The sequence below is a fragment of the Camarhynchus parvulus genome, chromosome 4 (genome assembly GCF_901933205.1).
Source record: "Camarhynchus parvulus chromosome 4, STF_HiC, whole genome shotgun sequence".
In the NCBI taxonomy this organism is placed as follows: domain Eukaryota; kingdom Metazoa; phylum Chordata; class Aves; order Passeriformes; family Thraupidae; genus Camarhynchus; species Camarhynchus parvulus.
In genome coordinates, this window is record NC_044574.1 from 43,876,875 (window position 1) to 43,894,041 (window position 17,167).

The window sequence follows — 17,167 nt, forward strand, 5'->3', positions numbered from 1 at the left end:
GAATAGAAAAAATTACTGCCAGGTAAGGAGGTGAACTACCTCAGGACAGACTAAAGCCTTGATCTGGATCACAGCCAAACTTCAACCCTCACCCAATTCCCAAGTGTTTGAGGTCTGCCAAATCATTGGGAAAGACTCTGCATTGCTTATGACTTTCTTGGTGACTATTTACCATGAAGAGTGCTACTGAAACAAGTTGTGAACAAGAAAGCAGGGTACTTTCACTGTCCTCCAGAAAATGGAACAGTTGCAATGCTTTGTGCTTGGTAGGCTTTGTGAGAATAAGGAGACCTTACAAAACTAATTTTTTTGTTTGCTTCTGAAAGTTTTTTGTGGATTTTTACTCTCAGCTGTTCCTACATTTTCTCCTCAAAAGGAATGTTCTTTTTCAGGGCAATGAAGACTTAATTCATAAAATCACAGAACCACATGATGATCTGGGTTGGAAGGGACCTTAAAGATCATCGAGTTCCAACTCCCCTTCCAATAGCAGGGACACTTTCCACTACACCAGGTTGCTCAATGTCCCATCCAACCTGATCTTTAACACTTTCAGGGATGGGGAACGGACATAATTGACATAGTCTGCAACAGCTGGAAATGTAGCTTTTTGCAGCCTAACCAAAAAAAAGTAAACACATAACTCACTAACATTGGTGACATATTTTGCAAAGGATAAACCCTAAAATTCAAAGAAAAAATGAATTATTTTTCTTCAAAGTAACATAAATTGCACTCTAATGCATTAGAAAACTGATACCAAACTCTACTTAGGAAAATAACTCTACCCCATATGATAAGGAACTACAAAACTACAGCAACCTTGCTAAGACTAGCATAATATTTCTTTACTAAATATTTTCCTTGTGAGCATCTTCCCTTAGAAAAATATTCATTTACGAAAAGAATGCTCATGGAAACATGTCTGCCATGATGAAATGTCTAATATGTCACTGCTTTTTTGATCATATGTGGGTCTAGAACAACACAAACATTTTGGTTCTTCATTACACTTAAGAATTTTAAATATTTCCAGAAATACAAATATGTTGCTTAAGAAAGTATAGGGAATGAAAAGGTGGAAAGTTAGTCTAGAAACATAATGAATTGCATGGAAGTCACTAGTGACAATACAGCTGATATTACTACTACTATCATTATTATTATTATTACTACTACTACTATTATTATTATTATTATTATTATATCTGATAGTATCTTTACACAGAGCTCTTCCATAATACTTTTTCCCATTATACTTTTTTGCCATGCTTGCAGACATCACTGACCTTATGGAGTGCAGGAGCCATCACTGGCACCAAAAATCCATTGTATATGTAATTCACAAGCTGGTTGCGTATCAAGGGATGCGCCACCTAAGAGGGTGGGGGAGAGAAAGACACATAACAACTCCAGTGAGATTTAAAAGACAGGGCACAGAATGCTATCATTCACTACCAAAACCCTTTTCCATTTAATAAGACATTCGTTTGTCCTTCTCACCAGCATTTGATATGATTCTGGTTCTTAACAACTGTTTCTTCTACAAAGAAATACACACACCACCTTTAATTACAGTAAGTCTGCCAAACTCAGAGACATGGCTTTTCAATCTTCCTGCATGCTGACAAAGATGAATGGATGGACAGAGAAGTGTATACAGTCATGCATCAAAGCAAGATCTGAAATTCTAAATTCAACTCCTGCAACCTTGTTGGGGTCATTTCAAGGTGGATTTGCCATTGTTAACTTGTCTTTCTACAATAAAGAAAAGCAGAACGGCTGCTTTCGTATAGTTCAAGAGTAGGTAAATCAAAGCACTCTCTAGCTATGGGGTAAGAATACACTGTTCACATGCCCTTCTCCCAGCCACTGTAAAACAAACAGAAATTACAAAATCACCTGCATAGTTCATTCAATGGGATGGTTAAGAGCTTTAAAACAAACAAACAAACTCCCCCAAAGTATTATTAGAGGCCAAAAATTTGCTTTTATAATTAAACATTCCTTTTGTCTTTGCAATGAAAACATATCAATTCATGTATGTAAAAGCAAAATGAAATTCTATTCAGAAGCTTTCAAAACCAATATATTATGCTTGAAGTTCACAGAGACAGGAGTGTCACAGCCTACAAATGGCCTCCAATAGATTCTCCAACCTGCAATTCTTACCAGACTTCCTTTAACTTGTAACTCTAAATTTGGTAAGAGGAAGAAAAAGAGTGCCCCTTCCTATGCTGTGGTCCAGGGAAAAAGCAGTAAATGGCAAGAGGTCTTGGCTACCCTGTTCCTTTCTAATCTCTGGCCAAAGTTTTTGGGTGAACACAGACCAGTCCATGTGCAAAGCAAAAATTCCTACTGTAATTGAGCTTTCAAGTCAGCTGAAGACTATACAGACACAATCAAGCAACAGTCAGAAATTGCTCTTTCTGCACGTCAGCTGATATCCTTAACCATTTTGAATCTATTTGAACAGTGTTTTTTTAAAATAATTCATTCTTTACCTTTTCTGCAGAGCCCTTTATGTAATTTTTTACGATAAAGGTATCAATTATGATCTCCTACAAATGTAGATCTGTAGAATAACTCTGGTTAGACACCAAAATTAATATTGTCTCCTCTTCATGTTTAAACATGCATGCTAAAAACCTGGCATAGTGCATTTGAACAATGACAGCTACTATTATTTTTGCTTGTTCAAGGCTTTAATAGTCAATCAGTTCCTTTACTGTACTTCGCACGCATTGCACCGAAACATATCTTTTATTGAACAGTAAATGTGACTAAATTTTCAATCCTATCCAGCACATTTCTTCAAATAACACAAATCCACAGTTTCTATAGAATTTAGATCCAGTTTTGATGAAATACTGGATGTGGGTTCTATCAAGCATTCAAGCCTTAAAAACAATATATAAAGACAAGAATTTCATTTTACATTTAAATCAGAAAAAAAAGTAAGGGAGCAAAGCTCCCTGAAAAGAAGAACAGAATAGATTCAAAATAGGCCAATATAAAATGAATTTATACTTCTAGGAGGAGACCTAAATAATTCTGCTTGGAGGACTTTCTTTATGTTGTACTCACCAACAGGCAAAACAGACTATTTTCTTCTGTACCCTGTTATGAGTGCTTAAACAAATACAGATATAAACCCTATTTCTTCCCACATGTAAAGGCATTCCATTTACTTCTAGGATCACCAGTGGTATTGAAAAGCAGTAAACATTTGTTGTTTTTTTTTTTTTAACAGAAAATGCTCCCAGTATCAAGCTTTCATTTGAAACATTTGGCACCTGAAATAAAATATATTAGTTCATCCTTATAACCAGGACAGACAGCACAAGGCATTCATTTTATACACAGCCTATCATTCTAACTTAAATAGTTCATGCCATTAGCAAAAATAAATAAACTCTATGACTTACAAGCTTCTGCAGGAGCTGTATCTTACTACTACTTCTAAAGAATAGGCTAACTCCATTCAGTTACCTGTATCACAGCATTGCAAAATTCAAGGGAATTCATGAATTGTACAAGGGCTGGTGACAAAAGCCAGTCATCTTTCATCAGACAGTGCCATTCTTCTCCTTCTTCTTCCAGCTTTGTAGGCAAAGATGAATAGAGGCCACTTAGTCCTGTTGCTAGCACCTGTATTTTAGACACAGAAGAGGAAATAAGTTAACTTTTCATCTGCTTGAATGGCAGTACCACAAATGGTTTCTCCTATTAGTTTTAGTAACATAAGAAAGTGTTAAGATTAATTTAATTTCCTTTCAAAAAAGTCCTGTGGCAGAAGACATAAATATTTTAAAGAGCCTTCCATATAATATGCTTCTTTCAAGATCTGGTATTTAGGAGAAAGTGATGGAGAAGATCAGGTTATCTTGTCCTTTTTTATTAATCTAAAGTTATAATTTCTTTTTAAATTTTTCTAAACTTATTTTGTGCTTTCCTTCAGTTTTTTTAGAAACAGCCATCAGCGCCATTATCTACAGCTTGTCTTTTGTTAGTGATTCAAATGTCACTGCTCAAACATGTATGAAGTCATGTCACTCAGAAATATGAAACATCAGAAATGGAGGGGGTGCCCCATCAACAAAAATGAAGTTCAGCCCCACTGAGACCACAGATACATAGTGACTTTGATTGCCAGGCACTTAGAGTCAGCTGAATCTACTTTTAAAGAAGTAAATTTAACTGTTCATAATTTCCCTTTTTCCTAACTTATTTATTTGAAGGAGGGATGCTGAAAAATAAAAGAGTCTGAAATCAGTTATTATTTAATCAATTATTTCAGTCATATTAAGCCTTACAGGTGATTTATGTAGAATTTATCACCAAAGAACAACAGAGCATTTTTAGTTACAATTTAGAAAGCATATTTCCAAAAAGGTTTTTAAATTTTGCTCAATGTATCTAGAGTACAGTATTTTCAAATGCACTCTTTAATTATAAAAGTTATTTGAAGCCAGAAACTTTCTAAATATTACTTAGGACTCTTATCCTTCTGAGATCACTTCACAGAACTTCATGATAATTTTTTAAGATGATTCTTATTTTAATGGGAACATTATAACTCAGCCCAATGGAAATCTTTTTAATTTTCATTCAACAGACTCTATTTCCTCTTACAAATGGCTACTTGGCATCTACAGGGCTAGACTGTCAAAGCTCAGATGAAACACAGATCTTATCTACTAAAACACTGGAAAGCAAACAGTTGACAATGTCCAGATCAAAGACCAAGGGTTCACAGACAATGATCAGGTTTTGGTCATACACAAGCACAAGCAATTGTAACTGTTAATCCATACAGTCAGACAAAGTCTGTCTTTCTGAATACTTTTTATTCCTAATGCACATAATTTTGAAGATGGATTTATTCTGGCATAGGTAAGTAAGCCAAATATTAAAGGGGGGGAGAATACTGTGGAAATTGACTACTTCAGTATGACATATACACAGTCTTATATACACAGCTAGATGAAGGACAAAGCTGGACATATGTTAAAAAATTGAGAAGCTAAAGCTATTGAGCAAAGCTTTATTTGTACAATCTCATTCTTCTACAACCAGAATGTCTTTGAGGTTTTTTCTTTCTTACAGTAGAAGAGCTCAGAAAAAAGCTCATACAGAACTACCTATACATAACCCACATAAACACTTACTCTCACAAACCCAGGCTTCCGACAATGAGAGAATTTGACATTTGTTTGTCTTGTGAACTTTTAATTAATGCACACTTGATTTTCCATTGTCTGCTTAAAGTTTAATTGCTATTCATAAACACAAACACACCCTCTCAGTATGCAATCTGATTCTCAGAGCTGTGTCCCATCCACAGTTCTCCTTCATGTGGGTATTAGCCCTTAAGTGCAAGAAGCTGACCTTGAACAAAACATACTACTCTCCACTAAAAGGAGCAGTGAACTCACAATCAGTCAAAGTCTTGCATTCTTTAGTCTGTCAGATTTACTGAAGTAAGAAGTGACAGATGCAGCTGCTAAAATCTGTAAAGTTTAGGAACCTCTTATTTTTGTTATGAAGTACAATACAAGTGGCTCTGTGGAATTATGTTTCTTAAGTACTGAGACAGAGTAGCCACAGGAAGCAATTTCATCTCTTCAGATAAAAAATACTTTAAAATGTTCATGAAGTGTATAGTATAAATAAGGTTACCATCAGAAATTACCAAGAGAACAGAGTTCTAATCAGTAATGAAACATTAATGAAAAAAATAATCTGAAAGGGAAGGAAATGAATGCATTCACATCCTGAAAAAGCAAGATTGGTTTTATTTTTTGTTTTACGCAAGCAGCATCCTTTTAAACTTCTTCTAGCATTTGTCATGTCAGCCCTACATGCTCATCTACTTTTACAAGCATCCTCAGCATTTTCTTTCTCACCATTGAGTCATGAGCCCCTCTACAAACCAGTTTCTTTGATTTATTTACTTTCTCTTGACTCACAGAAGACACTGACTACATGATTTGTAATCCCAGGCATATTATGTGAGTATAATGTGTTGTTAATGCATAAATAATTGCTATCTGTACAATTATTTCCTTTTAATAATTCTCTCTCTTCCCACATCCATAGTCTTTCTCTCTCTTTGCAGCCACAACCTTTCAAAGACACTGCAGAGCCATCCCTCCTCTGCTGTAACAGTGGCTTTCCTAAGCTGCAAGGTATTTACAAAGTTTTGTGAAGGACTTTGTGATGTGACCCTGCTCAAAATTCTTGAGAAACATTTTTTTTATTATTATAATGCTGAACAGATAGTATCTTCAATCATATCCAGAAAACTTTCACATCAAAATATGATAAAGCTATTTGGTGTAAAATCAGAAAACTTTACCAAATAGTTTGCCCACACATTCTGTGTTAAAAACATTTGTTAGTGATGTAACCCACTGCAAACTGTCCTCTTCTTTCCTTCCTTACAGTTTCTTCAGCTACAGTTTTGAATACTGTGGATCTACGGACAGCCCAGTTTTTAAAAAGCTGTTAACCAAATTTATGTCAAAAAACAGGAAGGTTCACATTGGCACAGATCTAACACTGATCTGGGTACATGAGGCAGCAGAGATTTATGGCCAGATCCCACCCCATGGGGATACCTATATTATGCAATAAGGCATGGCATGGTAAAGAAAACACTACATGCCAACTCATCCCCAGAAAAAAAGATAACATCAACACAGTGCCACCCAAAATGTCTCTGCTAATAACACAGGACTGCATTAACTGTTTTGCAGAGTACCTGAGGCAATATTTGCACTGATTTCAGTGATACACAGCAATGTCACTGACATCTACAAAATCCTCCATCAGAACAAAATCTGTTTTTCAGATCATCACAACTCAAATTCAAAAAAGATATTGTGCTGGTAAGCGAAATACATGGCATTACATTAAAGTCTTATTATAGACTTAGGCCAACCTCATTACTGTTCAGAGAAGTCTGATTTTAGCACATTTTGACAAGAAGCCTTCCTAATTGGAATGACTGTCAGTCATGGCTCCCTGCTGTTGAAAGCTGGCTTTTATCTTCAGTGTAATAAGGCTGGCTTTTTGTTGCCTTTTTTTTTTAATTAATTGGAAAATGTAATTATGGAAGTTATAGCATGGATCCAATAACGGTATCTGTCTTGGGGACAGTTTGAGAATCAACACCATATTCTTTGGCAGTATCTATTAAACCAGGTCAACTGGAGTCTCAAATTGATGTAATATTTACAACTGACAAAAGAAACCATTTAGAATTTTTGTTGTTTCACCTACCCTACAAAAGTGGCTCTGCCCTGCTCAAAGCAATCTCAGAATAAATGAAAATCTAAGGCTGGAGCAGCTGTCAAGCAGTGGCAGGGATTCCAGTGCTCTCTCTTCTAAAGCTCTCTGCTTTAGTAGCCATGTAAGACTCTCCTCCACTTCATTTCTCCAGGATTTTAAATCAAAATGCAAGCCATGCAGAATATAAAAGAATCCATCCAAAAACTGACCCACGAGAGCAACTTCTGTACAGAATGACATTTGGGTTGGAACACACCCACTGCAGATCTCAGACTGTGATAAGGCATGAGAAAGCAGGTGTTGTTATTCCAGTCTGCTTCAGCTTTAAAACTGCAGTAGCACAGCTTTGCTAGTTAAATCAGATTACTTACTTAACAGCAAGGAAAGTAAAGGTCTTCTATTCATGTAGTAAGATCAATTTGCCAGGTGTAACAATGCAACAGTGCTACCAAGTTTTGTAACAGAGAACAATATAGCAAGATGGTGGTTAGCCTGAGACAGCCATAGAAACATCCAATTTTGTGACAATGAGCAAATATCCCTTTTATCTTGAAAAAATTATAATATTTCTGTAACACTCAGTATTCTCACACTTGTTTTTTGAGCTGTTGAACTAATGTCAGTGTGGGAAGCACAGCCAGCTGAAGCTTGTGCTGCCACCTGAAACAACCATCCTCAGGACACCTCACTCCTCACTCCCTTCAGCCCCAGAATCTCAAAGGTGCCTCACAGTAAGATAGAACAGATTTCCCTCCCACTACGTTCTGCTCTGACTTCCATCAGTTTTCCAACTCAATTCACTGTGTGACTGCAAAAACATTTGTGCTGGCCCAAAAGCACAGAAGTATGGAAACAAGAAGCAAGACTGTGTTTGGCATTGGGGATGGTTTAAACAGCATTACCATTTATGAAATAAATAGGTGTTAGCAGAAACAAATGTGTTGCAACACTTCTTTACCAAAAATGACAGAAAAGGAGGAAAGAATGCAGGAAAGACAGTTAGTTTAGCGCTGAAGACCATGAAAAATAAGAACAACTTACTGGGCAAAAATAGGTGTTTTCTGCTATGTGATTTGCAACAAGGTTGTTTTCTGCAGACAGAGACATAATAAAAAGCAGGGCATCCCGGGCCTGTTGGCCTACTGTTCCTTCTCGATGGATGAAGGGAATCAGCAGGGAAAAAATGAGGAAATTGGCAGCTCCTTGGTCCTCGCTAGTGTGGAAAAACAGTTCTAAAATGGAGGGATCTTTGGCTATTATAGAGCAGAGCTGGCTCAAGAGGACAACCAACTCTGTTTCCACTGTTGGAATGGTTGTTCCGGAGCAGGAGCTCAGCAACATCATCAAAGGCTTCAAAATGGGCTTGTGATGCAGCAAAGGCTGGTGAGACTGGGTTACAAGCATTTCATACATTTTGAGTTGCTCAATTTTTGTCTCATCGGTGAACCCTCGCCGTAGGCTCCAAAGGAAAAGCTTCTCCATGATGTTTTCTGAGACCACAAACTCCAGAATAGGCCCCATTGAGGCATCCTTTGCTTGCTCCTCAATTAATAAGAAAAGCATGTGCTCCACGTAATTCTGGACAGTGCTGGCCTCATCAGGTGAGATTGCCCCATATTTTGCCTGAGTATTTTTCAAAGGATCATGCTTCTCTAAAATTTTCAGAACCTAAAGAGAAACAAAGACAGATCAGTTTTAAGGCACTTGAATGCATCATAAAAAACATGGACCCATCACTACAAGGAAAAATAAAATTCAAAATTCTTTAAAACAAAAAGCATTAAGTCTTTTTATGTTTTCAAATTTAGGAAGTTTGACAGACAAGACCCAAAAGTTTCACATTTGGTATGTATGAGACAAAAATATACTGCTGTTGTTCACCTTTTTTAATAAGCACCTAAATTTGTCATTTATCCTATTCCTGAAAACCAGGGGTTCTCTCAAATAAGGATAAATTAGGTTTCCTTAGTGTTCAGAAATTGAGCTTCCATGATGTTTGAAACAAGTTTGTCATGGAAGACTGAAATCAAAGGGCTGTTCTCCAGCCAGAGTAACTGTGCACAGGAATATCAATATCATGGCATGATTTGCAGTAATAAAAGTAGTAGCAGCCCACAGCGCTGTTCTTTGCTTGACACCTTTTATATGATACCAAGTGGCTATTGATACCCACATACTCTTGCAACTTTCAATACAGTAATAATAGTCATACCAGCACTTCTAACAATGAATTACATTCTGTTGTGCATGCAAACAATAAAGCTCATTGTCTTCAAAAAAACCCATTGCCTTTAGCCTTTTTGCCACAAAACTCTAAAGGAACAGTGGCTCCCCTAATAAGACACATCACTAGTTAGGTGAGAAAAGGTGATTCTTGAACAACAGCTCCTCTGACTCTGGAACACCTCAGAAACAGCACCATTTGTCTGGCTGGTTTCTTGGGAGAGCCAAAGAACAACAAGAACAGCAGCACAGAAATCAATTTTATCTAAATTGTTAGGTTATTAATATAACTGCAGCAAACAAGAACTTATGATGCTCACAGCAAAACATCTTTGCTTAAAAGCAATTAGAATCCTGATGACATGCAAACAATTTTTAGAATATGCTGAAGTGTATAATCTACACCTATCCATAATAAAAAAGAGTGCATACAGCTTTGCACTGTGCACCTAATTTACTTTTAAAAGGATAAGCAAGACTTACCCAGCACAAGGAAAAGAAGCACACAAGTCAGCAACAGGGTGCAAGTCAAAATGAATCAATAGGAAAGTCAGTAAGAAGATCTAGGCCTTCAATAAGATATTACCATGTCCTACCATTTCCCATTTAGATGCAAATCCAGAGTTCCAAGTGTGATTAGTAAAGGCTAACCATACCTTGAAAGGTCAATTATCTTTGCATTCGAAAAATACTTCAGTGTCATCTACTACATTCTGCATGAAACGACATTTGTTCCTGAGCAATTCAGGATTATCCCAAAAGAAAGAATGAAGCAAATTTGTATTAATGCAGCTTACTTCAATCAATAAAACTAATTAACATTACCTGTGCCCAATGTGTTCTAAACACTATCATGCATGTTTCTGGGTCAACACCCTGCAGGCTGGGAGCCTGCCTGTTTCTGCTGATACTTGTTCCAGAGGACATTATAAAATTTCCACAGGTCAAGCCAACTAGGTCATGCTGAATTTCTTTTTTAAATCCTCCAGTGAGCTACAGATGTTCAAGCATCATGATGAGATTGATACTGTGTCCTGGGCTTTGGTACCCACAGAAATCTGTTAAAGAGAAAACAAAACCAAAAAGAAATGTACCACACATGTACCAGTGCACATCAAATCATAGTGTCCAACAGAAAAGAACAGTCTTTAAGAGAACACAAACTTTTCTTCTTTTAATTCAGTTTGAGGATAGAATTTTTTAAAGCATGTTATAAGGGATCATACTTTTTCTCATGATAACAGCTTATAATGTTCAAACTTTTGAGATCAGTGACTGTAATAAGGTGCTACTGAAATAAACAAGCCCAACAGAAGTTTATGCAATAAACATTTTATGCAGATCACTGCATTTTTAGTTTCTCATTATGACACTTTTGCAATCTGACCATGTCTGTTCAGAGTTACTTAGTAACTAATGTTGCATAAACTCCACAGGTAAAAAAAGTAGATGTTATTTCTCTATTTTTAAAAATATCTTCCAGTAATAGATAGAATTGCAAATTCTTAAAAGTGTTCTGCCAGAAACCATATCATAAACAGATGAAAAAACATCTGTAGAGCACCATATTCACATAGAAGGGTGTATCTCTATCAATACCAAAGTAAACAAAACCAAACAACATGAAAAATAAAACCTTCGTGTATCCAAAGCCAAATAAATTGAGATGTCATATTAAAGGACTATGAGAAGAGGATAAAACATTGAAACATTCCATTCATCCATTATTTAATATCCTAGATATATGAGTATCAAAGCAGTTGCACACCTGCAGGGGAAAGTTAAAATGAAACAAAGATTGATATCTTGCAGATATTTGAGAGACTTAAAAGAACATAGTACTCCCTTACACACCAGTATCTAAGCCACAGAGCTCCCCCCCCCACACACACACACCCTTTTTTTTATAAACTTTACATCTTTATTCTCTTTTTTGCAAACCAACTAGGCATTTCATTTATTTCACTTTGGGACCATAGCAAAAAAAAGCCCAACCCAAAGCACCCAACAACAAACAGAATTTTTTTGTAGCATAAGCTGCCAAATCCCACACAGCAATTCTTTGCCAGCATACAAGCGATTTTGCTGTGCATATTTTAAAATATGAAAATATTTTCTCTGTAGTAGACATCTCTGCTCCCTGTACATGTGCTCTATTTATATTCTTGAAACTGCTAGCACAGGAAAATATCCAGCCTGTCCCAAAAGTAGCAGTGACTTTTGTCATTTTAAAAGAGTTCAAAAATATACAGGGTACAACTGTTAAGATTTCTTAGGCAAGCAAGGAGGTTATGCACTTCACTGTGTATATATACACACATATTTTCATATATTCAAGATTCAATCTCCATCCTAACCTTGCTTCTTTCTTACAATTTACAATGTATTATTTTCTGTGCATTTGCTAAGCACACAATACAAGTAACACAATCTAGCCCATCCTTTTTTCAAATAACATATTCCGTGTGTGGAGAAGCCAGCACAACCAGCATAAATCCTGCACACCTTATCTGTTTGAGTGACACCACTTCCAGAATGAAGGGGCACAAACTACTCTCCAGATTATAAACCACCTGGAACCAGATGCAGTGGAGAGGATTGTGCACAACCAGTAAGAACTAGCTCATGTACTCATTTACTTAAAGGCACCTGCCACTACACTGCTACATGTTAAACAGCTCTGTGAAAATGAATTGTAGTACCATTTCTACATTACTGATGTTCCTGTAGAGAAAAAACAAAACAAAGCAAGACAAAACAAAAAAACTACAACCCACACACAAAAATAATCAGAGATCAAAGCAGCAAGTGGATTTGAGAACCCAAGACCCAGGATCTGGGTGCTTTTATCATGACTTCCTTCAGTAACGATACCACTATACCTTAAATGCACACCTTCTGGCAATGTGTTTGCAACTCTGAGCACTCAACATTTCTACCAAGAAACACTGGAAAACACGATGCATGCTTACACACCATTTAGAAAAAGCCTGCTCTAAGTACTTTGCCTAATACCATAGCTGATAACCCAAGGAATATTTAACTGACATATACTTTAGATCACCTGCCCACTTCCTGCTGTTTCTTCTTTGCCAGCATCTCCTGCAAACAGAAATCTTTCCATGTGGGGAGAAGTCCAGCAGATTCCTCCAGGCAAAAGTGTCCTACACTTTACAACCCCAATTCACCCTTTTAGCAGATCTCCACCGTGCATGAAGCAAGCAGCTTTGGGAAAACTAGTATGACATGTAATTAAAGATGGTATCAGAAGGTGAAGTAAGAGAAGTTAATTAACAAAGCAGAGGCGATTTATGAGTTCCGTCATTTGACAACTACGAAGTTGTTTCAATGTAGCCATTGCATGTTGTTTAAAAATTTAACTGAAACTAATATTACACATCTACCTATCACATGACAAATTCCATTAGCAGCACAGGATCAGAAACTTCACATCAGTCTCCAGTACTTGTGATAAAAATAATAACAAAGGAGACTATGGCTATCTTCACAAATTCTGATAAAAATCAGCGCAATAAGACTCTCCAGATGGAGACAGTTCAAGCACACAGCAGACAAAAGCAGCATGCCAAGGGGAACGCAGGACACAGCCACAACATGGCTCCCTCCCCATCTTTCTGCTTGCCACCAGCTCTGCCCAAGGCTGGTGTTACTGCTGCACGCAGGGTTGGGGTTAGAGTTAGACCCAGGGTTAGGGTTCAGAAAACCACAAATCTAAAAGTAACAAGACAGCACGGCAGACTAAAATGTGCAATAATATTTCTATGTTCAATTCAATTCCCATAAGGAAGAAAATGTTTCCAGTTTCAAAAGCGTCTTGGGATGCTGGGATTTCCTTAGTAATACAAAACACTAATATATTGTGTAGGCTTTAAAGACTTCAAACTCTGTAATAGTGTTTTAAAAAGCTTTTGACAACTTAAGTGGTCACAGAATAGGTCCTAAAAACAGCATCCCTATTTTAAAAAGGTAATTGAATTGGATGAGAGAATATCTTGTAAGATACATTTCAATCTAACAACATGCTGTAGTTATACCAGTAGCAGATAGACTACATTCATTGTAAGCAGATTTTGTTACTGTATTAGGTTTTCTTGATTATCTTGCAAGACCAAATGCGCAACACTAAATGTAACATCCCATAGTTCCGTGTGAATTAAATCTCACTTCGATTAAACAACACAAATAACCTGAGCAGAATGAGTCCAAAGGTGAGGAAGTAAATTAATTTATAAAACACCAATTCATGGAAGAAAAAGTAGAAGTGAACTCAGGGGCCACTAAGAACAAAAGTAACCATTTATTTTATTCAGCTCATAATTAAAATTTTACAATCATTTAGCCTTTTGTCTCTGCTAAATTTGTCTCTGATCAAGTTATTACTCCACCATTTGATAACCCTGACAAGTGTGAATATACCTCTCATGCAGTCCATTCAAAATTCTACTTCCAAAAGCATCTGTTCAGTTTAATATTTGGACTCTTCTATACAGTAACAGAACCTTCTTAGCAGGTAAATCTTTCATATCTTATCTAGCAGTTGTTTAACCATATCACAAGGTCAAGCCCACTTACATATGCCTTCTAGAGCTATTTCAAAAAGCTTTAGTACAACTCAGCCTATTTCCAGTTGAAGAAAAGCAGCAGTGCACAAGATTCAGTCACTGGGCTCAGGGGAGGGTATCTGTGTTCAGTTTTCCTTCAGAAGCCTGGAAGCCATCAGCTCTTTTCACACAGCTGATTACAGGGCTCAACACCTCAGTCAAAACAAGTACTTATTTTACTGCAAAATACACTAGGAAGAACAGCCTAGCAGAGAATCCCTTGTGAAGTTTTCTCACAGTGCAGTGTCTCATCTCAAAAACTTCACTTTGGCATTAAAAAAAGAAAAAAAAGCAGAAAAAAAGTTTGCAGGACGGAGTTTCCCAGGCAATGCATAACAAAGAAAAAAGATACACAGCCTAATACAGTAACACAGTAAAAAAGGTATAAAATATGCTGCAAGGCTATGCAATTTATCATGGTTGTCTTGTGTTGAGACATTAGGATGCCATGCTCAACAATTCACAAACACAAGCAAACCTCTGTTATCAGATACTGCACTTTTGCTCTCTACAGGCCAAAGCTTTCCGCCCCGTCAGTCCAGGTACGCAAGAGGCAACAGAGAAGCCTCGATGGCAGTGAAAGAAACAGCACATATCAAAACCTTCTCATGGATCAGTATAGCATAAAGGGGCTTGAAATGAGACCACTTCAAAAAAGCAGAGGGAAATCATACACTCTTGCTCACAGCTACGCAATCACACCTCTGCAGTCTCTGCTAAGCGGATGAGGGAAGGTTGGGAGAAAAATTTTAGCATGCCTCAACTTAGTTTCAACTTAAAAGGGACCTTGTTCAGGATTTGTTTACTTTTGATTGAAAAGAAAGCCTTCTGCACAAATTAGTCAGATTTTCTTTAGGGACTATGATCAGGGAGAGAGTTTAAATCTTATTAACAATAGTGTTCCAACAGAAGACATCAATCCTTTCACAGAAAAGGATTCACAGTGTTATGACAGAAGTTTTGCTGCAGAAGCAAAGCCTGTGAAGAACACTAACATCCCACCCTTAATGATCCTATACAATCACCACAAGAGTGCAGAAGCTTGTTCACTGAAGAGCAGCAGGTCTGTTGTAGGCAACTGCAAAACTGTCAGTGGTTAAAAGTCACTGCATCAAGAAATCCTCATTTTCATTAAGTCCTACTCACCTTCAGAAGCTCTACTAGCAAGAAAGCTGAAGCAGATTACTAGAGGAATCATTTAAACTATGTGAACAATTATCTGCCTTCTTCACTTGTCCTTTCATACTTCAGTGCTGAAGTCCCAATTTTTCCTGTCCTTTGTGTACCTCAAGCAAGCATTTCACATCTAGGCAGCCTTCTTCAATCCAGCTTTTCTACCCAGTGTTTGCAAACATGCTAAGCCTTTCATGTGTAGGTGGGACAAGATGTTTTACAATAATAAAGCTATCTGCTTAAAAGCCTACCAGAGAACAAGACACCACAGATTTTAAAGCAATGTAGTTAATCAAAGTATGAATCTGTTCTCATCAAGCACAATTTAAGCCAACCTGCTAACATGAAAGCAAGAATGTCTTGCGCCTTGTCCCCACAGAGACTGCCTAACGATCTCTCTCATGAGAGAAACTACACACAGTGTGTTTTATAATGAGACAAAAAATCTTCCTGTCCCATCTACAGTCAGCCTGCTTCAGTTAAAAACCACAATTCATCTTTTACCAAATGTCTGGGGAGCTACACTACTCACATATTTATTGTAGATTCCCATTAGCTCAATCAGACTACCACGAAGCTCTTAATGTGATCTGTATAATCCTACAGTATTATACATTAGGAGGTCCAGGTTCCAGCATTACATAACTCCATGGTTCTCCAGAGGCAATTCCTCCACAGCAAGCAAGCAAGCAGCAGTGACACCCCAAGGCCCAGCTGACAGCCCCAGCCCAGCAGTGCTACACTGGCATAGACTTGCTTCAAGGGCAAGCAACAGGATCAACTCCTGGCAGCCTATGCCCTGGGACACGGCCTAAGCCACATGCCAGGCCCTCGGAGACTCCTGCTGCATGGGGCAGCCAAAATGAAAGAACAGAGATGCCAGTAAGGCAGTATGATCCAAAATGCATTGATGGGTTAGGCTGAAATTACACACAGTGTACCCAGCAAAGATGGTTCATCAAAGGTCGTGTTACCAAAGCAGAGAAATAGCACTGACTACTCAGGAAAACAGGAATTAAGCAACACGGAATACTTGACAGACACCTTGACCTGCTCAGGAAAGGCCCAATTTACCTGTTACACCACAGGGTAAATTCACCTACCACACTCATTTGCACATAGGCAATTTCACAGGAACTAGAGAGCTTACAATTACTGAAGCTATGTTTGCAAAGTCCCAAGAGGAATGAACTACATATTCATATCCCTAGGTCATAATTCTGAAGCTAGAGAAAGAAAAAAAAATATGGTTGTTATTCTAATGATGTGACTTGATCCTTTTTATGGGAGATAAAGAATGTAATAAACCTGTTTCTCTGTTGTATTTTATGTCCTCACATTTAGCCTACTACAGAAAGGCAACAATTCCATAACAATTAGTGGTTCAAAACAAAGATTACATTGGTTAAAAACATAATAAAATAGCAGCTAGGGTTCTTAAAATCCAAGGTAGATACCTCTCTATTCCCAATAGCATTGTGGCACAGTATGACTGAGGTGTCTAGTCTGCTACTAAACAAAAGGATATCAAAACTGAACTTTTAAAAAAGGCCTTTAAAATAGCAGTTCAGAAAAGTTCTTTTCTACCTACACACTAAAGAATGCACATGTCATTGCACTGAAATCAGTTCAAAGGCTTTAGCTTTGCTGGCTCATTCCCACATCACCAACAAAACCGATGACCCCAGAAAAGACTGCTTCCACACAAAACCAAGTCGTAAAAATGTCCAAGGACCACAGACCAAGGCATTTGGTGTTGTACTGTGTGAGACAGCCATTACAATCAAAACAAATCTCCGTTTAAAACTTTGTACTGCAAGTATTTCCATACCAAGTTTCAAGGGGAAACAAAA

At 37.4% G+C, this 17,167-nt stretch overlaps 2 protein-coding genes across 7 annotated transcripts in view; one reads left to right on the forward strand and one right to left on the reverse strand.

Annotated features, from left to right (window-relative positions):
* The window catches only part of FAM160A1 (family with sequence similarity 160 member A1), a 78,527-nt gene that overhangs the window by 23,584 nt on the left and 37,776 nt on the right, over nt 1–17,167 (reverse strand). For all 6 annotated transcript variants that reach the window (XM_030948395.1, XM_030948391.1, XM_030948392.1 and 3 more), the window contains 4 exons: nt 10,345–10,577; nt 8,338–8,964; nt 3,493–3,651; nt 1,290–1,376 (listed from right to left, as the gene is read on the reverse strand). In XM_030948395.1, the coding sequence (XP_030804255.1) occupies nt 1,290–1,376; nt 3,493–3,651; nt 8,338–8,964; nt 10,345–10,446 (975 nt within the window). In that variant the 5' untranslated portion in view covers nt 10,447–10,577. The remainder of the gene's footprint in view (nt 1–1,289; nt 1,377–3,492; nt 3,652–8,337; nt 8,965–10,344; nt 10,578–17,167) is intronic.
* The window catches only part of LOC115903690, a 62,250-nt gene continuing 58,097 nt past the window's right edge, over nt 13,015–17,167 (forward strand). Inside the window, exon 1 of the mRNA XM_030948334.1 lies at nt 13,015–13,209. Coding sequence (XP_030804194.1) covers nt 13,015–13,209 — 195 coding nt within the window. The remainder of the gene's footprint in view (nt 13,210–17,167) is intronic.